At 38.5% G+C, this 20,817-nt stretch overlaps 2 protein-coding genes across 6 annotated transcripts in view; both read left to right on the top strand.

Annotated features, from left to right (window-relative positions):
• kiaa1109 (KIAA1109 ortholog) overlaps positions 1 to 2,006 on the top strand; it is a 66,791-nt gene extending 64,785 nt beyond the window's left edge. For 4 of the 5 annotated variants that reach the window (XM_034674618.1, XM_034674620.1, XM_034674619.1 and 1 more), the window contains one exon: positions 1,059 to 2,006. In XM_034674618.1, coding sequence (XP_034530509.1) covers positions 1,059 to 1,275 — 217 coding nt within the window. In that variant the 3' untranslated portion in view covers positions 1,276 to 2,006. The remainder of the gene's footprint in view (positions 1 to 1,058) is intronic. The other variant, XM_034674617.1, reaches the window with a different exon arrangement.
• A 4,419-nt stretch (positions 2,007 to 6,425) lies between these two features.
• Positions 6,426 to 20,730, top strand: sntg2 (syntrophin, gamma 2). Its single transcript, XM_034674747.1, has 17 exons — positions 6,426 to 6,776; positions 7,696 to 7,833; positions 7,948 to 8,004; positions 8,151 to 8,208; positions 8,864 to 8,907; positions 9,711 to 9,752; positions 10,635 to 10,722; positions 11,707 to 11,789; positions 14,454 to 14,578; positions 15,891 to 16,014; positions 16,990 to 17,028; positions 17,302 to 17,418; positions 17,930 to 18,001; positions 18,229 to 18,438; positions 19,023 to 19,115; positions 19,848 to 19,958; positions 20,173 to 20,730. Exons 1-17 carry the CDS (start codon positions 6,657 to 6,659, stop codon positions 20,299 to 20,301), a joined length of 1,650 nt encoding a protein of 549 aa, XP_034530638.1. The 5' UTR covers positions 6,426 to 6,656; the 3' UTR covers positions 20,302 to 20,730.
• The last annotated feature ends 87 nt before the right edge of the window (positions 20,731 to 20,817 follow it).

Here is a 20,817-nt window from a genome sequence, read left to right as displayed (position 1 = left end):
TCTCAGGAACAGAGGTCACAAGGTGCTTTACAACAACAACAAAAGAACAAACGTTAAAAGGCAAAACAGAGATTGCAGTAAATCTAAAAACATGACATAAAAACAGAAAGATTAAACAAAGGCAAGTCTAAACAGATAGGTCTTCAACTGCTTTTTAAACATGTCAACAGTGTCCACAGTTCTGAGTTCCAGAGGGAGACTGTTCCAGAGTTTAGGACCAACAACTTGGGAAGCAGTCTCCTAAAGTTTTTAACCTGGTAAAAGGCACAGCCAATAAACCCTGATCAGAGGACCTCAGAGTCCTGCTGGAGTTGTACTGCTTCAGCAGCTCCCTAATATAGACTGGAGCCTGACCACTGAGCGCTCTGTACACAACAGTGCAAATATATGAGGATCGCAGTAACATGAGACCTTTTAGATGATTTTGTGAACAGATTAGCAGCATTTTGGACCACTTGTGGGCGGTTCAGGGAAGCATTGCTAAGACATGTGAGAAGGAGTTACAGTAATCCAGCTGAGATGACACAAAAGTGTGAATAATCATTTCTAGCTCCGGTGTGGACACAAAAGTTCAGAGTATGGCTATACTTCTTAAGTGTAGTCACTTGTGTTAATGTATTCCTGTCATTATCCTTTAAGGTTTAGTGTGCAACAGCTATGCAGTTAGCAGTTCATTCAGGAGGTCACTTTTTTAAGTATCAATACCACTATCTGAAAAGAGTAGTGACAGTAATAGTTATTGGACTTGTACTTACCAGGCCCTTTTCTAGTCTTTCTAACCACTTAGAGCACTTATACACTGTGCATCGTTATAACCAGTTCACACCACAATCATACACTGATGGCAGAGGATGCTATCAAAGAGGACCATCTGTATTACCTAAGTCCATTCATATGCAATCACACTGCTTACAATGTCACCAGGAAAACTTTGTGGTTTAGTGTCTTGCTCAAGACCACATTGGCTTGTGGACTGTGGGGGCTGAGAATTTGCCGCCAACATTTGAATTGAGGCATAACTGACTATACCTAAAACTGCCTATTCCCTCTTCTTTCAGGCTTATCTCCTGGACTGGACGAAAGATTGACCCAGTGGGAGTAGACTACATCTTGCAGAAACTGGGCTTCCACCACGCCAGGACTACGATTCCCAAATGGCTGCAGAGGGGTGTGATGGACCCTCTGGACAAGGTCTTGTCAGTGCTGATCAAGAAGCTGGGCACAGCCCTGCAGGACGAGAAAGAAAAGAAAGGCAGAGATAAGGAGGAACACTAAGGAACACTCATACCACTGTATTCAAAGCTGTGCATACGTTCCCTACAGTCAAACACTGGATTCTTGTAGTACCATGGCTGAAACTGTACATCTTATTTGCCACACATACATATTTTTCCTACTACCTTGTAAAATTCAGCATGGTTGTTTACTGTAGTCCAAGCCACAAGCAGCTCTGATGGAAGCATTTTGCACCGATGTTATTATCTGTATATTTTGAACAAAGTAACACGTTTTAGAATTATTTGACTGCTTTAATGGTAAACCCCGCCCCCTTTACCTGTTGTAAATTACCTTACTGAAACCGCTTGAAAGTTTATTTTAAGGCTTACCAGTATTTCATGAGAAATGATTTTTTTCAAACCATTGCCTTTCTTTGTTTCCCATGGAACACATGGTAGAAATGCTTTATGTATTTTATAGTGTAGTTCTGAGATCTGTCAGAGCAGTTCTGTGACTCTTCTTGATTTTTTTTAATGTGAACAAATGAACACTGGGAGGTTACAGCACATCAACCACTGAGTCAGGCGGATGATATGAGTTGTAATTAGAATTTTAACCTGCATTACTATTTATGAATATGTGAAATGCAAAGTCTGTAATATGTATCAGCTTGGTGTGTCAAGCTTACATTTGTTTTTCTTTTTAATCCATTCTGTAGAGCCAGTGTATATAATTAAGTTTTGTAAATGTGCTGATTTCCTAACTTAATAAAAAATATTGACATTTAATTACAGAAGCATGTGTGGTATTTTGATTTTGATTTTTAAAACTGAATGTTTTAGAAGGGGATTGTTAATTTAGTAGTTTAGCCTCCTAATGGAAATGATTCCTCAGCTCTGAATGGTCCTAGTTTTTAAATGTATAACTGAACATAAAGCTAAAGTTACAAAGTCTGTGTACCATAGGTGAGGGTCCAAATACGACTGCTTATTGGTTACATTCTGTGTGATGCCATATTGTTTTCAACCCTCACCTTCAACAGAAACATTCAACTAAGACCCTGTCCGGTAAGTTTTACTACTTTTATTTTATTTTGAGTCCCCAAATTTACAGTGTGATACCACAGCTTTTTGATTTCTTATTTTCAGTTCATGTATTGCTTTGTGTTCAAATTGACATTTTTTAAATGTTGGCTTTTGCTGCTCATTTTTCAACCATGAGAAAAAGAGATTTCTTTACAGTATTTCTCAATTGCTAAAACACATTTCTTGACATCCCCCACGCTTTTCTCAACACTAGAAGCACAAAACTCAATTTTCAAACAACATTCACCAAACCTCTGACTCTTCCTGCAAAACCAAACAATGTTGTCAGATCATACCCCAAGTCAATCAACATTGATAACAATACTGAGCAGTCATTACACACTACATAAAAAAACTGAAAACACAACGCTCAGGACATAAAGCTGTAGAAATGGTGTTTATTGTTCACATTAGGCTAAATGAATGTGTCTCCTCTATATAGTAAAAATAAAGTAAACAAATATAAATGAGAAGAACATGGTCTATCACAGTAGCTTGGATTTCATCAGAAATTACTGTTCTTTGTCTTTTTCGACCACCTCTTACACACACTCTTCCTCTGCCTCTTAGATTATTTCTGTCCATTGTACAACCTTCAACAACCAGTGCTCTCTGAACTGACTTATACTGTTTTTAATGTTGTAAGGTGACCTTGAGTGCCAAGAAAGGCGCCTATAAATAAAATGCATTATTAGCCACCAGTGTGGTCAGTTGTGTCTAAGCTGTGACACCTATGCTTCAAATGTGTTTAACTTTTGCTACCTGTGCTTACCATTATGCATCACAGTGCATCACAGTGCAACATGTGTTTTAGTGAGTGAGAATGTGTTTGCAAGTTGTGTCTAACAGGTGAAAAGTGCTGATGGTTTTGCCAAAAGAGAGACTGATTCAATACATGGGTTCAGGCCGCTAAGAGTTTGGTTCAGACAATAGGCAGGGTTCCCTAGCGTCCTGGAAAGCCTGGAAAACAGTTGACCAGTTTTCCAGTACTGGAAAACACCTGGAAAATGGGAGAAAAAGTAAAATGTCCTGGAAAATCACATATAGTCCTGGAAAATTATTCCAACATGGCTGCGTGCGACCTGACCCTATTAACAAAACACATCCCCATTCATTGAAAGTTGAGTTCACGCTGTGCTGGAAAAGACAGCGACACTGAACAACTTTTTTCACATCTTTTCTCCTTCACTTCATAATCATGCATTCACAGAAAACAGGGGTATATTGTTTATGTTTTATGGTACATTAACCTTGTAGAGTGCTCTTTTGATTCAAAGAGTCTTATATTTAAGTTATAGTGCAACCAGTGGAGTTGGGCAGAGAGCTTGGGGGTCTGTGCCTCACAACTTTCTCTGCAGGCTGAGAGCTCAATTACCGTACTCTAGCTCAGTTGTTCTCAAAGTGGGGTCCTGGGACCCCTGGGGGTCCGCGAACCGTACCAGAACCGAACCAGAACCGCACCAGAATCGAACCAGAACCGAACCAGAACCAAAACAGAAGTGAACCAGAACCGAACCAGAACCGAACTCAATTAAACAGAACCAGAACCAACCTCAAGCAAACAGAACCAGAACCAACTCAAGCAAACATTATTAATGTCCTCAGGTTGGCATTGAGAAAAATCTGATGCCTCAGCTTGGATGGGCTGATCCGATTTCTCCTCTCAGTGAGTATTTGCCCGGTCTTCAAGAAGACTCTCTCTTAAGGAACAGATGAAGCCACGATACACAGCCTCCCCTCCATCACCTGTATCCTATATCCTCACATGTGATTGGCCACATGGCCGCCATGCTGACCAATCAAAACAAAGTTCTGCTGTGAGCAGAGCTGGGGCTGAGCACTGTGAGAGCTAAGCAGGAAAAAACTGGGAGCCGGCTCTCTCTCAATGCGAGCCGGCTCTTCTGATTCACTTTAAAGCATCGTCTCTCAGAGCCGCAGCTTTTGATCATGACACATCACTAATGTGCTTAATCTGTGTTATAATTATGAGGGGGCAGTGTTTTAGAGATTGAGAAATACTGTAAGAAACAGCAGACATGCTTAGTGTCTATGAATTCAAATGAAACTTTATTTAACAGCAGCAGTATTTTATTTTAATGTGATTTTCTTTTCTGAGAATTTAAATCTATTAATAAGTGGATACATCAGACTGAAGGCTTTTGTAAGAAAACCTTGAAAACACTTTGCAATCTTCTTCATAGAAAGCTGGCTTTGTTAACACAAAGTTTAATTACGTAATGCAATTCTCTGACATCACATACACTTCTCTGTATGTGGTGTCCTATGACCGTGAACTTTGTACCTGTTTTCGTACAATACCCTGACTTAGTATTATTGATGGGGTTGTGGCTGATAAAGAAGAGCATGCTGGTTTGGTAGCCCTTGGGGTGAGGATGGGGGGGGGGCATTTCTGTGCAATCTGCAGTGAGATTACACCAGTGTCAGGTGGGGAAATCCAGTAAATTCAAGTCTTTGCTTCTGCAGGCCTGGGCTGGACATAGTTTAGGATTTGTACTCTGCCTGCAACACAAATGTCCAAACATACCACTACAATGCATTTATTTTATGGTAATTGGTTAATGGACTGTGTTTAGCACCTTCTCTAGTCTTCTGACCACTCAAGGCACTTAAACATAACATTAACCCATTCACACATGGCTGCCATAACCACCAGCAGGGGCAGATCTGAGTTAAGCGTCTAGGCAAGTTTATTTATAAAGTACCATTCATACAAAGAGCGTCTAGCCAAAGGACACTTGAAAATGTGCACAGCACAGCAGGGCCTTGGATCTAACCCTCAATCTTCCAATGGAGAGACTTTTTCCTCCAAATGATTCTTTCAGCAAATATCAACCCTCATGATCGGAGGCCATGCTGCATCACTTAATGCTTTCACCTGAGGCATTTGTAATGAATTTTGACAGCTAGAAATAAAATCTGTGCTTGTATTAATCTTACAGCAGCTGACCCTGACCCTCTTCACCCAGAAATACTGAAACCAGAACACACACACAACTCAAACACTCTTTTTCTAATATTGCAGAGTCAGAATTGTGGCTATTTTCTAGCCAAGGTTTACCAGGAGTTATATAATCTCTCTGTGCATTACCCCTCCTGTTAGGTTGCGGGTCAAATTGACCCATTTTTAAAAAATGTTAAAAGTATTTTTTCGCTATGAAAATTCTTCTGCTTGGCTTAATTGGCGTGAACAACATCATCACACACATTTGCAACCCCCCCCCCCCCCCCCCCCCCCCCCTGCATGTTTATATTACATAGATACTGTTCGTTGATCAATTTGACCCTGCATTCAAAGTGGAGGCTAAAAGAAGTCAGAAGAAGAAAAGAAAGGTACTTTATTGATCCCCAGGGGGGAAATTAAATTTGAGAAGTGTCAAATACTAAATGTTTCTTTGCAACTGTGTTACATATTTCACCCCAATCACTTTCCAATGTACACAAAATAAGTTTTAACATTAATTTTATTTATTTTTAAAACAACTGAATTATCCACTTTGAACTATGATCTCTGAGAATTAAATTAAAGAACACCATTGCACTAAATATTGATTTAAATGGTTATTAATGGAGTTAATAATGACATTTAAGAACAATTAAATTTGGATTATTTGGGGGTTCTGATACTTTTAAATCAATAAATATGCCTTGGGTCAAGTTGACCCAGGAGCATAATTGCTGTCCCTTGGAAACGAACATAACAGGAGGGTTAACCTTTATTAGTGGATTTAATTCTATTTAAATTGCAGTATTGTGCAGCAAATTGTCTTTAGAAGGTATCAGGATCAAATGTAAATACATCCAGTATCTCTGTTTGCACTTGGGTGTTTCAGTCTGGCTTGCAAAGTCATATCTGACACATCATGCCTAGATCAAAAAGAACTCCCATGTCCATAATGTAGTGTGTTTACATGCTCAGGGAGGTTAGGGGACTGCACGTGGAGCAGAGATGAAGGACTGGAGGGTTAATGGAGTTTAGTGTTGATTGTTGTGCAAGAGGCAGCACTGAATCTATTACATATGTTCCTGATTGTTGCAAATTAAAAAATATATGCACGACTTATAAGGATGACTCACTGATAAGCATTCAGGATTGTAATAACAGCCTATAGTACTGAACGGTGGATGTCCAGTAGTTTGACGTCGAGGAAGTGTTGAGGCAGATGAGCAGCAGAGGAAGAGCCGGTGTGTGCTGAGCTGCGTGCAGAGATGGTTCATTCTAATTTGGTTTTTCAGCAAGCAACATTGTTATAATTGCAGAGCACACAGACAGCATTTTAAAGCTGTTGTGTCTCAGCCCTCTGCTCTCGTTGACCGCAGTCTATTGAAGGCTGAATGACTGGAGGAACTCTCAGCCAGCAGACAGAGACAGCGGCTTCATGGGAAATGAATGAATCCAAGAGACATCCAGCTGAGCTGATCGAGCGACCCGACAGCCTTCTGATTGCAACTTCGGCAAGTAAAAATATTCATTTGGATTAAAATTGAATACACGGATTGTAGATGATCTGTTTGTTATGTTCCAAGGAGATCTCCGAGAGCGCGCGTCACTGACGTTTTGTTATGTGATGTTCTGGGGGATCTCCAGTCTCCATAAACGACTCATTTGGACTATAATCGACACATGGCATGCGTTTGGATGTGTTTTAGGATTCACAGGGTTGCTGCACGTTACCTCAAAGGCTAAGAGAAAAATGCTGATTGCACTTGAAATAATGTTGCACATAACTTCTAATGAATTGCGCAATGATATCTATCGTCATGATTCTACATTACGCATGTCCAGAAAGGTTTACATCAAGCTTACAGGTATCTTTCCATATGTTGTGGCGCTGGTGGTTTGAAAAGGGGATCTGATGTGTAACACACCAATGTGCATTTTCTCACATAATGATTTTCATTAATCCAAAATATCTTTTAAGTAGGCCTAAACTTGGGTACACTTACCAGCATACTGTCACATCATGCAAATATTCTTGCAATGCAACCTGAATATAATTTTAGGCTGTGTAAATGAGTGTAATCCTTATATTTCATTATTTCAACATACAAAAAAAGAGACCCAGAAGTTCACTCAATCCAACTGCAGAGAAACAGCTACTATGGGTTGTTTGGATCATTTTGTTGTGTGTGTCTGATGTACCTTTCATGTTGTGTTCTTTAAGCTGTGCTGTACCACAAATTGCCTCTTGGAGGACATTAAAGTTTTTCTAATCTAATCTAATCTAATCTAATCTAATCTAATCTAATCTAATCTAATCTAATCTAATCTAATCTAATCTAATCTAATCATTAAGACAAGAGGATTAAAATTTTCATTGTATTCATATTTGTTTGCTTTGTATGATGTGAATGTTCCTCTGAACTCTAACAGACAAAATCTGGAATTGCTTTACTGTACAACGAGGAGACCAACAACACCTATGATGTCTGCCTGAAACTGACCAGAGAGGTTTTAATTATTCAGAAGCTGGATGTGGTCTGCACGAGCGGAGGTGAACCTCATGTTAATGTAAGTGTGCCGGAGGACTCAAGACTGTCTTGTTATTCATTCTGCATAACTTCCAAATACTGCTTCAATGTTCATGATTTCTGTTCACCGTTGACAAACTCACACTTTCTAAAGCACAGAACTGTTGTACTGAGGAGACAGGCGAGCGGCGGTCTGGGCATAAGCATCAAAGTAAGCAGATAAGTATGGATTGTGGGGAGAATAAAGTGGATATGAAAAGGCTCTGGGTTGCAGGGATGACTCTTTGAGGAAGCAGGTTTCCAGTAAATTTCATGACAGACTTTCAACACTGTTTTTTTCTATCTCTTGTTTTTCAGGGGGGTGCAGAGCACAACGTGCCTGTAGTTATTTCAAAGATTTTTAAAGATCAAATCGGTAAGAAAAGTATTTATGTTCCTACTGCTGTGTGGTATTTGGAAAATGTTTTGATTGCAGCATGAAATGCCATTTACCAAGTTCCTTAAAGAAGTGTTGGCGGAATTTTAAAAAGATTGTTTTCCCAGATAAATAAGCACTTAATCAAATAAAGAGAAACTCAGAGGAAAGCTCTCTCATGCAGTTTACCTTTCTTTCAAGGAGATTGGATTAAAACTTTCTAGATGGTGAGAAAACACTTAACTCATGTTTGTCATTAAAATTGTTTTAAAAAATGACAATATGTAAGTCTTTTGTTAGTGTGATGTGAGTGAAAATGTTCCATGTTACTTGTCTTTTTGCCTACATCCCTCTTAATGCCTTTCAGAAATGAGAGACTCATGTCTTCATGTCCCTGGGGACTTCAAGGGCTCTCTTCACAGAGCTTTACTCTTCTCACGAGAGCCTTCATTGATTTCTCTCTTGCCCCTGAAAATGAGTTTATATTTTTACCCAAATTAGTGAGTTTCAAAATGTCATGCTTTCCTCTGTTCTCTCTCTGAGCTTTGGGGTATTGCAGAGATTAGGTGGAGACACTGAAAATAACCAATTATGATATAATCACATACTTTCCATAAATACTTAACCTCTGACTCTTGACGTCTGACCCCTGCAGCTGATCAGACTGGGAAGCTATTCGTTGGGGACGCTGTGTTGCAGGTCGGTTCATTAATTTGTTAATTCTTAGCTTATATGCTTTGTGATCAAATCAGGTCACTGCCAGGATTGACAACTTTCTTGCATCTTAATTTTAACATTTGTGTTTTAGCAGAATGTAATTTCATGAAGGAATTAGGAAGAACACCATTGTAGGAATACAGCAGCAACAATACAGTTTGAACAACATGATTTCAATCCCTTATTTTCATATGTTGTGGTAGGATAAGTCTGAGGTCATTAACAAAAAAATAATTCATTTAAAAAAGAAAATCAAAGATCATCTACTTGTGTGTACTGATGTTAAGTTAATAAAAAAATGTCAAGTTTATTAGAGGAGCTGTACAGCGAGATATATTGGATTCATTGTGAAGTCAAACAATATTAACTTTCTCATCAGAAGGAATATATTAAGAATTAAATTGCTAATGCTCCTCCTTGGATGTATTATTATTATTTTGTATTTTTCATGACATTTGAATGGTCCCACTGCAAAGTAAAGCATTTATCTTGAGATATTTCTGCTGCTCTTACTAAAGACTGCTGGCATTTTTAACTTTTACCTGTCTTTGTGTTTGCTTTGTGGGATTTTGTGTTGGGTTCACTTTGTGGTCGTTTTTTGTGCATTAGTGATGTGGTCCATTTGCATCTTGATGTTTCTTTGTATTTTTAATTTATTTGGAATTATTTATTTTATTTTCCTAAGTAATGCTAAGTGATTAAATATGTAGATTTCATAGAAAACTATTTTTTTCTATAATATATTTACATGCTTCCATTTCTTCTGTCTCTGTTGGTTTCTTTAGGTCAATGGCATAAATGTAGAGCCTTGTACTCATAAAGAAGTTGTAAGTATGTCTAATTGTTATGAAATGTTGTAAAGCTTATTCCCCCAACAGGTGTTCAATATGTTCACCTCTGGAGCTCAGCACATGATGAGAAGTTTCCCTTCAGAATAAAAAACTCAGAGCTTCTCATGATGTCACTTTCACTGCACAAACAGACGTTCAAGCCTAAATTACAAGGGCTGTCACAGCATGTTGGAGAGGATAGTCTCAGGTTTCTTTTTTTCAAGATTCACAGGAATTATCGGCCTAACCTTACAAGTCTCTTTAGAACTATGACTGACATCTATATGGTTGTATCATATATCAGATAGACACCAGATAATCAGATATTCACAATGTTGTTGCTCTTTTGTGTCAGTTGTGACTGTAGAAAAATTAAGGCCTTTAAAGCTCCTTTTTTCATGACAAACAAAAGTAAACGAGACCATTAGTAATAAAGATTAACACATTTTACATTGTAATATTAATGCTAAAGTTACTATGATAGGATAGGCATCAGACTAGATGATTGACAGCATGCTGAAAAAAAAGACTTGTCTTTTTTCCACAGCAAAGATTTGCTTCATTTGGCTCTTAAAAGAAGGATACGATTTTCTGTCAGAAAACACAACTTACACAAGAACAGGACAAAATCATCACAGAGATAAAAGGTGACACATTGTCCACAGGGGGACCGCAAAAATGGACGGAGCTTTAAGTTCTGCCGTTAATGATTAGGTCACTTATGAGCCTTTAACTTTTAATTTCTTCCTCTTCAACAATCTTTGGTGATATTTTAGCTGCTAAGCTTTAGAAGAATGTGACTTGTTTCATTTATATGAGATTACATTTTATCATGCTGCACGGCTCATGGTACTTCTTTCTCTCTATCTCAATCTCAAGGTTCATCTCCTGCGCTCTGCAGGAGATGAGGTCACCATCACTGTGCGGTTCCTGCGAGAAGTTCCATCTTTTCTAAAATTGCCTCTCGGTAAGAGTCTTATAGTTTTGACTCTCTGGCAAATCACAATCTACTTTATTTCACTGAAAAATCAAACATTTTCACCTTTGAAATAAAGAACTGAACCAGATTCATAGATCCAAGTCCTCACTCAGATGCAGCTTGATCGACTATTGTTGATTCCATAGTAAAAGCTGGGCATGCTTGGTTGCCTGAGGCAAACATTAAGGCTAGAGAAACACAAGAGCTGCAACACCCTGGTCCTGTTGTGACCCTTATCAGCTTAAGGCAGAAACTGAAATCCTCCGTATGGGGCCAGCAAAAGGTGGGGAATGAGGTGAAGAAGAAGGTCAGGTCAGGAACAATAGGGAGGGAAATTGTTTTAGACTTCCTCCCTAAAGTTCAAAAATGTACAAAAACATTTGTTTCCTTGTGATAATCTCACAGTGAAACATGAATGTTATACTCCATTTTTACCTATAGATGGATGTTTAAGTATTTATCACTGAATTTAGATTCCAAATTCAGGATCAGGCCTTTGCAGTTCAAGCCCTCAGACTGTGGAACATCCTCTGACTGCAGCCAGACTGGACATATCTGAAGCTTCTTTTAAACAATATAAATGTTTTTTTAAAAGGAATGCATTAAGGGTACTATGTCTTTTATCTTGTTTTATTATCTTCTTCAGCAGATGAGCCATCCTTTGTTTCACGGTGCGAATCACAAACAGGAGAGGGCTGAAGCGGTTCTCTACCGAGCTAATATTGTATCAAAGGACGACATTTGTTCTAATTTGGATGCTGTCAATGATCCAGTCAGGGATTTCAGACAAAGCAGCAGAATGAAGTCAAGTTTCCTGCAATTTGTACAGTTTTTATCTGCATAACTGCTGCTCTTAATATTAATTATTATCGAAAATCATGAGTATTACACACATTATTATGTTTGAATCATTTGAACAGTTATTTCTCTAAACCTTTTCATGTAAAAGAAAAGCCGTTCCTTATCTTTCAGGTTCTCCTGGTCCGTCTTCTGATCACAGCCAGGCGTCCTCTCCACTCATTGGCCTCCACTTAAATGGAAACGGAAACAACACAGTAAGTAAATAATCCATTCAACAAATGCATCATGTGGATTTGTTTTCCGATCAGTACCTGGATCTTTGCTGTCTACATTCAGACATCAAATCACAATTTAACAAAACAACATTGCCTTGCCTCTTTTCTTAAAGACAGTCTCAGGGACATGGGGATAACATTTGAAAAAAAAATCACATAAATACTGAATACATCAAATCAGTATATTGATAACGTACATCTACGGTTGATAAAGTAATGCAAAACTTGTAAAAACAATCATAACACTGAAAATTGTAATCCATCCACTGGAACATTAGAGAAACATTTTCAAATGTTTCCAAAATAGTAGAATACGTTCCCATGCAATGGTAATCCATATCCCAGAAGGCGCTGTTGAGACAGTCGTAGCTTCTTATGAGTGGTATTTTATTTTGTAACAACAAAATAAAATACCATAGCTATGCAGATGACACACACATTTACATCACCATATCACCAGGGGATTATGGTCCCATACAAACACTGAGTAAATGCATTGAACAAATCAATGACTGGACGAGCCAGAACTTTCTTCAGTTAAACAAAGGAAGAACTGTAATGATTGTTTTTGGAGCCAAGGAAGAAAGGTTAAAGGTTACTGCTCAGCTCCAATCTGCAATGATGAAATGTTCAAACCAAGCCAGAAACCTTGGTGTAATCATAGACTCAGACCTTAATTTCAGCAGCCACATTAAGACAATTACAAAGTCCGCCTATTATCACCTTAAGAATATATCAAGGATTAAAGGACTCATGTCTCAGCAGGATGCAGAAAAACTCGTCCATGCATTTATCTTTAGCAGACTAGACTACTGTAACGGGGTCTTTGCAGGACTCCCTAAAAAGTCCATCAGACGACTGCAGCTCATACAGAATGCTGCTGCTCGAGTCCTAACAAGGACCAAAAAAGTAGACCACATCACTCCAGTTCTTAGATCCCTACACTGGCTTCCTGTCTGTCAGAGAATAGACTTTAAAATCCTGCTGATGGTTTATAAAGCATGAATGGTTTAGGCTGATCTGCTACTACTTTATGAACCACCTCGACCTCTGAGGTCATCAGGTACTGGTCTGCTTTCAGTCCCAAGAGTCAGAACGAAACATGGTGAAGCAGCGTTTAGTCATTATGCACCACATATCTGGAACAAACTCCCTGAAAGCTGAAGGTCTGCTCCGACTCTCACCTCTTTTAAATCAAAGATTAAGACTTTTTATTTGCCACTGCCTTCCTATCTTAGCTCATTTTAACCCACTTTAAATTAAAAATGTAATGTAATTTTTAATATATTTCTAATTTTCCTTTTCTTTTCTTTTCTGTTTTATCATATTTGTCATTTTAATTATGTTCTTTTATGCTTGTCTGAATGTCTCCAATGCTTTTAATGTTTTAATGTAAAGCCCATTGAGTTGCCCTCGTGTATGAAATGCGCTATACAAATAAAGCTGCCTTGCCTTGCCTTGCCTTCCTTAAATCCACTGATATTCCCAGAATTATTAATAAGGGGTTAATCTGAGCATTCATTATCTTTAAACTGTATGTGCATTTAAAGGAAAAGTGTGTATGTAACCAAGACTTTCATCCCATGAATCATTTTGTATCTGAGTCTTTTTTTCCTCTTCACTGACTCAAAGCTCATCTGAGTTTCTGATGCTCACGTGAAAAAAACAGAAAGTAGCCTGAGCTCCAACACTGTCTATGGTCACTGATTGTTACAGTTTAGGGGTAACTGTCTGATTAGTTCATTCAACACTTGATCCTCCACCTTTAGGTCATGTCTCTCTAAAAAAAATACTGACACACTAGTTCCCCTTAAAGTGAAATGAAAATGCATCAAAGTCTTCTGTCCTGTTAAAGTGTTCACTTTGAGTTTCCAGTAGTTTTTTCCACATGAGAAGTAAGACAACTAAGGAGTGAAAGGAACCGGCAATGATCTAGCTGTAAAGAGCTCACTGTTCTTCTTCAAGGATGCAGTGATCTTTTACTCGGTGTTGCCAATAAATATGATGCTGAAGCTTTGTTCTGGGTCACATGTGTAGTTTGTCTGTCTTGCTTGTCTAATCACTTTGCCAGCTGACCGCTTTGCAAAGCTCCCTGTAGGCCTAAATAACACAGACAAAACATCCCTGTTGAATCTTTAATTTTCACATTTCCACCATAGGACACTCAACATCCAGTGGGTGTATGATTGTCAGTGACACTAAGACGTATATATGGCATCACGTATTTGTTGTTATACAAATATAATTCAAAGAAAGCTTCAGGGAGAGCAGGTAGCAACTTACACGTTTCTGGATATATTATAGATAGATATATCTTCTATTAATACAAACTATGTCAAGTATTTTTAAAGACTGAAGTAATGGATAACTCTCTTTCCAAGGTCTAACAGTGATGGGATATGTGCAAACAGCAACAATGCACCCAAGCATGTCCTTCAAGATGTACTCAGTTTCTCTTTGTGTCATTTGCTCAGGATTAGCAGCTTCAAAATGGGTCCTTGTATTGTGCAGCTGTCTATAACCTGGTTAAAGAAAGCAAATCTATGTTTATACATCTCCCAAGTGCTGCAACTAGACCCTCTGTTATAGCCAGGACTTTAACAGCAGACAGCTAATCCTTATGTACATGTATATTTCACGCAGGCTCCATCACCTCCTCTACCCCCAGCTAATGAACCAATGTATGAGAAGCGCTGGCTGGATGCGATCTCACTGCCCTTGTTGATGGCCAGAGTCTCCAGATACAAAGCTGGCACAGATGAATTAAGGTAAGAGTAATCCAAAGTGATCCGTCTCACCTCTGAAGTGCACAGTTCACTGAACATAGCTGTCAGCTCTGCAAGTCATTATCATTCACATGGACGGATGTCAGTGCGTCTATCTTTGCACATAGTGGCTGAACAGGTCAACACAGCTATGAGACATTGGCTTAAAGTACTTTTAGATTCATTTGATTTTGTCTTCTGGTATAAGAATCACAAAAACTGGTAACTCAGCAGAGTGGCAACATTTAAATCTTATTCACTTAATTCTTTAAATATTTAGAAAGAATTTTATTTTCCAGAGTCAGCAAACAAAAGAAAATGTTCCACATTGGAATGCAAAAAAGCAACTTGCAGCCCGTTAAATACAAAGCCAATAGTTTACTTCAATACGAGTGTCGCCTCTGACCGTTGGCCTAGCGGTCCAAGGGCGCCCAGAGGCTATAGCCCTTGTTGCAGAGGTCGCAGGTTCGATTCCAGTCTCGACCATTTACTGCATGTCCCCCTCTCTCTACTCCCCATGTTTCATGTCTATTTTCAGCTGTCCTATCCATTAAAGGTCCATTAAAAATACAACTTTAAATCAAAAGGTATGCAAAAGAATGAAGACCTTTTAAACTTTGCTCAGGTATAATAACGCTTACTTGAAACCAGACTGGCATCATCCTTAGTTTTACTGCACTGTGTTGTACTGTCACTAACCACTAGGCTGGTCCTGATGATTTAGCCTGTTGTAGCCCGGAACACTGTGCCAATGAATGTTTGTGTTAAGCATTGTAAGTCTTCCAGTATAACTCCTCCTTAGAGATTGTGCTCTTTGAAGCTCTGCCCTCCTGGAGCTGTTGACACACCACAGCTTTCTTCTTTGCAGCATCTGCTGAATCGGCTCTATTCTTTTAAACATTGTCACAGTTTTTTCTGGAGTTATTGTGACTTTCTTTTCATTTGAGAGAGATGTGGTTTAAAACATAGCCAAATGACTTTAAACACACACTTTCCCCCGCTGTCATAAACACAGTGCATCTGTCCATGTTTAAATTTAATAAGTGCCATTAGCTAAGCCCTGCTTTTCATCTTGGGATTTTAGATGTATACAATAGCTGCAACCGCGCTACACAAATTATATGATTATCTAATTATTGTCAATTTGTTGTCAAGCAAGATCAGCATTCACTCCCCAGAGAGTCTGCTTTGAGGGTACTGTTATAATTAGGTGTAAATAACTGTCAAGTTAATGAGGAACCACGACTGTCTTGACAGTTTTGCTTTCAGTATTCAGCATTGCTTCTGTCTAAATTTAACTTCTCTGCTCCTTCAGGTCTAACTGTTTTGAAGTCTCCACCTTGGATGAAGCCAATATTCTTCAGTTTTGTTCTGCGGCAGAAAGCACGGACTGGATCCAGGCAATAACTACAAACATCAGTGACTTGACGCATGAGAATGTAAGTCCACCTCTACGCTTTAAAGTCTGAAAATGAGAAGTAAATGAAAAACTTTGATCATTTGAAATCTTACTGAACTTCTATGTCATCTTTTTAAAATGTATAAACATTTTAACCTTGGGTTGATCAATCAAACAGACAGATTGAGGAAACAGAACCACAACGCAATTTCAGCCAGTGAATTATTCTCCACCAAAGTCATTATACAAAGTTGTCAAGTTTGATGTTCGTGGTCACAGACTACAGAGTGGTTTGGTATTAGATCCTGCCTGACAACCTCTCATTAAGTCTCAGCGGCAGGTCTCTCACCCTGCTGACTAAAAAGGCTCTCTTATGTGCACTTCTTTCTCTAATGTCCGTCTATTTTTTACTCTCACTATCTCTCTGATGACTTGATGGCTTTTTGTCTAGGTTAAAGAGATACCATAGGTCCATGCCTGTTGATCGCACAGCTACCTTTTTAAAATGTTTGATTTAATTCATGCCTGCAGCACCTCATTAAAGAGATGGTGTGTGACTGGCCATGGCAGAGAGCAGAACTTCTGTTTGATGGACTTTGTGACACCCTTGGGATGTCGTGTGTTTTAAAGTGAAGACTATCATCTGGCATGCTGGAGAATCATTTGATGCCATTTGTAGGAAGCGCTAAACAGAGGGAATAGAGCAGCTTGTCAGTGACTAATGGAAGAAGAATATCAGGTGACAATTTACCTCTAGTTTGCAGGGAGGACAGGAGCTGACCTCTGATATGCTGACTAGGTGCCACTGGTTCTTATTTGTGATAAGATAAGATACTCATTTATTCGTCCCACAACGGGGAAATTCATGGAGTTACAGCAGCAAACAAAAAGGTGTACAGTACAAGAATTTCATCAAGAATATATATAGAAAAAGAAATGTTCATCAAAGACGATAACATGTATGATTTGTGAGTTATTTTAAATATAACTCTTTGTTTGCTTTTTCCTCTTATAGATCAAACTCATCAATAAATGCTGCTCATCTGATGATCAGGTGTGTAACTCTGGCCTAACTCTATGTGTCAGCAAGCACAAAAGTCACATTGTATGAGGGGGCGTGAGGGGCATTATTCAGAGCGGCCCGCTCTCATTTGTAGATGAAACTAAACTCATTCACATACGATATTAGGAACCTCTCGTTCATCTCCTGTTTTTACAGAATAAATCAATATCAGGTGTAAATAAGTTACCGATTGTGACTCAACAAGCTTTAATATATGCATATATGTATGTATAATGTGTAAAGTGAATGTTAATGTTTCTGCAGATTGTTCACATGGGCTGGGCAAATGAAAGCCAAGAGGGTTGCACTGCTGGGAACACCTTAGCATTCAAGTTCCTGGCACTGAGAGGACCATATTTTCATATCTTCAGAAGACCTCCGGTAATCCTTGATCATATTATTCATTTATTTATATATACACATTTTATATTGAAATGTATCTTAAGCTTGAAAATAAATTGATAAATCTTTTATAAGCTAATTTGAGCCATGCATTTTCATGTGAGAAGGGCTTGCTTGAGATATATTTGAATAATTGGAGACAGAAATGCAGTTGCAGCCAATCAGCATAAGGACATTTAATATGTTCTTTGAGCTAAGTATAATGAGCTTGTGTATACCAATGCCAGTACTTATATTTTGAGATTATTACCTGTGAAATGAGTAAATCATATATCTAGTTTGCATATATTATTAAATACAACAAGTTTTCTTTCGTTTCATATCGTTATGTTATGTCCAGTTACTTTAGGTTACGTCACACTCAATACGTTACATAGGGGATGTTTTCCTGAACCACAATGCTTCATTTTGATACTGGATCTAGCAAACAAGTGAAAAAGCTTGTTTTGATACCTAGTTTCTGTGTCTAACATCATGTTTTTTCCCTCAGGTCAGTGTTGCTGACTGGGGACAAGCTGAAACAACTTATAACCTCTATGAGGTTTTTTTCAAAGTCCACAAGGTATGTCAAAGTGCGCTGCTGTGATGGGCAATGAAGATGTTCAACATTTGAGTTCTACCTGCAGAATACATCGATAGTTTTTACCTCATCTTTCTGGAAAAGAGTGTCGCTGAGCCTGCTTAACCTCTTTAGACCAGGGGCGACTGTCCTGATTTAAACTCAACCCCCTGAGTAAATCATAAAAAAGTGGAGGGACAGCGTGTAATAGTTCAAATGTTGTGTTTCAGCTGTGGATGGTTGAGGACTGCTGGCTCCAGGCGAGGCTCTACTTGGGGCTTGAGCATTCACCAGAGCAACAGGACGACGAGTCTCTGTGCTTCAGTATTCTGGTCGGCCACGGCCAGAGCCACACCTTCAGGGTCGAGCTGGCCAGAGACCTCGCTATATGGGAGAAGTCCTTCCAAAGAGCAGGCTTATTGGAGGTGCAGCGAATACAAGTGAGTATTCCAGTCATACGACATGTCACACTAAAATGTAAAACTGTTTCTATTTATTGTAGATCTATTGTAGTGTGTTCTTTAGGACCAACCTGGGACCAGATGTCAACATTACTCTCGTAAATATGTGACTTTATTCTCATAGCTTTACACTTTGACAAATGTGGAACACCATGTAGTTTTATTCATCAAGAATAACTGTATAATCTTTGTGTAACCTTTAACAAAAATACATGTACTCTGCATGTCTGTACATGCTCTGTGTATTTATCTAAATTGTCCTAGATCAACAAGAGTCACTGTGACCTTTATTTAACTGTTTGTGCTGATTAGATTGCTTACTGCATTTTCTGAAATTCAACAAGAGCACGTTTTTTTTTCCTCCTCTCACTGACTTGTTATTCAACTCAATGATCTCAATAGTCAACATTGATACAGATCAAATGGATGTTCCTAAACCTCTCTGTGGATTGCTCGTCAGTTGCAGATCGTCTGCCCTTCTCGGCCACCTTACTGAACATACAGTTTAGCAATAATTACAAGTAACTTGTTTTAATGTATAATGTATAATTACCTCTCAACAGTCTAAGAGCTACATGTGCAGCAGCCAGGGTCATTTGCTTTGCTTCAACATAGACTTTGGATCAGGATTCACCTGCTCAGAGAATACTTCAAAGGTGAGGTATTACCGTGTTGAGATCCTGAATCTGTGCTTTCAACCCAAACTGCTTTCTAGGAATGCAGTCGGACATTCCGTTATTAATACACAGTATATCATCATTATTCATTTTGCATTAAAGGTACATTTTGAGATTATGGCAATGTAATTATGTTTCAAAATGAATGCAGTATTTTTGTTAAACATTATTTTGCCCCTTACAGTCTGATGTCTTCCTGCTTTCTGCTGCTCCCATGATGGAAAACAGCACCACTATGCTTTAGAATGGCACGTCACTTTAAAAAACTCAGATGTCTCAGTTGCAAGTCAAAAGTAATATGTACTTAGTGTCAAACTACATTAAAATATCATTGAAGTTCAAGCTACCACCTATGAGCTAAGCATTCGTGTGCATGTAATCAGACTGATGTCAGCAAGCAACATTTTAAAAAGCTGGCAGAGCACTAATTATGAGTGTTGGAATAACTACAGACCTGTGGATGAAATTAAAATGGTGAACACACACTCCTCCTTATATATTAGTGTCCAGCCTTTGTTTGGTCTGATGGGCACTTCATGTAGCAGCCTCTGCCATTAGTGTAAGAATGGGAGAGTCTGACATGCTGTGTCAGAAGACCAGATAAAGCACTACATACTAATGTACAGTCTTTACTGTTGTTTACAAAAATTAGCGCTCTCTGTAATAGGACACGGACTTAAAATGTTGTGCTTTTTTTGCCTTCCTTTGTAGACCATACTGTGGCAATATAAGTTCTCTCAACTTAAAGGATCCTCTGACGATGGAAAAACCAGAGTAAAACTCCTTTTCCAGAACGCTGAAAGCAAGCAAATAGATATGAAGGTAATGCAATTATTCATATTTCACATAATAACATAAAAACTTCAATGGCGCAGACTTTCTGTGGAGATCGTTTTCATCAGCTACATCAAGCACTGATTTGATTGTCCCTTCATTTATTTCATTGTCTCGTGAGTAATATCCTCTCCAGAGTACTTGTGTTGACTGTGTTCAAATCCTGTTCTAGCTAATTCTGTCCTTGACTTGTGTTTTTCAGGAACTAGAGTTTGCTAATCTAACAGCCGTCCTTCACTGTATACATTCTTTTATCGCTGCCAAAGTGGCCTCCATGGACCGTCTCTGTACTGGCAGTCAGACCTTCCCTGGAAAAAACATGAACGGTTGAAAAGACTCTCCCTCAACCTCAGATGCACATGCGGCAAATCAGCAGTATTTTGTGCACTTTACTAAAGGATGTGTATTTCCTGTTTTTGATATTTTTCTATCAACTGCTGAACGAGTATTTGTATTAAGAAAAAAATGAGTAGAGTTTCACAAAGTATAAATTACTCCTTTTGTAAATGGTAGAATAAAAAACAATTTAAATTGATTTCTGGGTATGTTCAGATACTTTTCTAAAGTTCTTTCTTGTCTAAATCTTTAAAGTCTGACCTAGCCCCCATGTGTTACTTGGAAAATTAACTTATATGAACTCATAACCCTCTTATTGAAAGAGTTATCAGTGGTTTGTTTATGAACAGACAAGATCATTTTCTTGATTGTTGTTTTAACCATGACAGACTCATAAAAAGTCATAAAACCATCAGTTTTCAAAGTTTGTCTCTGTTTTTTTTGTATGAGTAAAACTGACTTTAAGCTTTATATGTGCTTTTTGGCCTATTTTGTTATCTTTAGGCAGAGC

This window comes from Notolabrus celidotus, chromosome 22 (assembly GCF_009762535.1).
Source record: "Notolabrus celidotus isolate fNotCel1 chromosome 22, fNotCel1.pri, whole genome shotgun sequence".
Lineage (NCBI taxonomy): Eukaryota > Metazoa > Chordata > Actinopteri > Labriformes > Labridae > Notolabrus > Notolabrus celidotus.
This window is presented reverse-complemented; position numbering and strand designations above follow the sequence as displayed.

Coding starts and splice junctions, on each gene's coding strand:
- sntg2 (XM_034674747.1), top strand. CDS start 6,657: ATGACTGGAGGAACTCTCAGCCAGCAGACAGAGACAGCGGCTTCATGG. Junction 16,015..16,989: donor GTGACTTGACGCATGAGAAT/GTAAGTCCACCT, acceptor TTCCTCTTATAG/ATCAAACTCATCAATAAATG. Junction 18,439..19,022: donor TGGAGGTGCAGCGAATACAA/GTGAGTATTCCA, acceptor ACCTCTCAACAG/TCTAAGAGCTACATGTGCAG.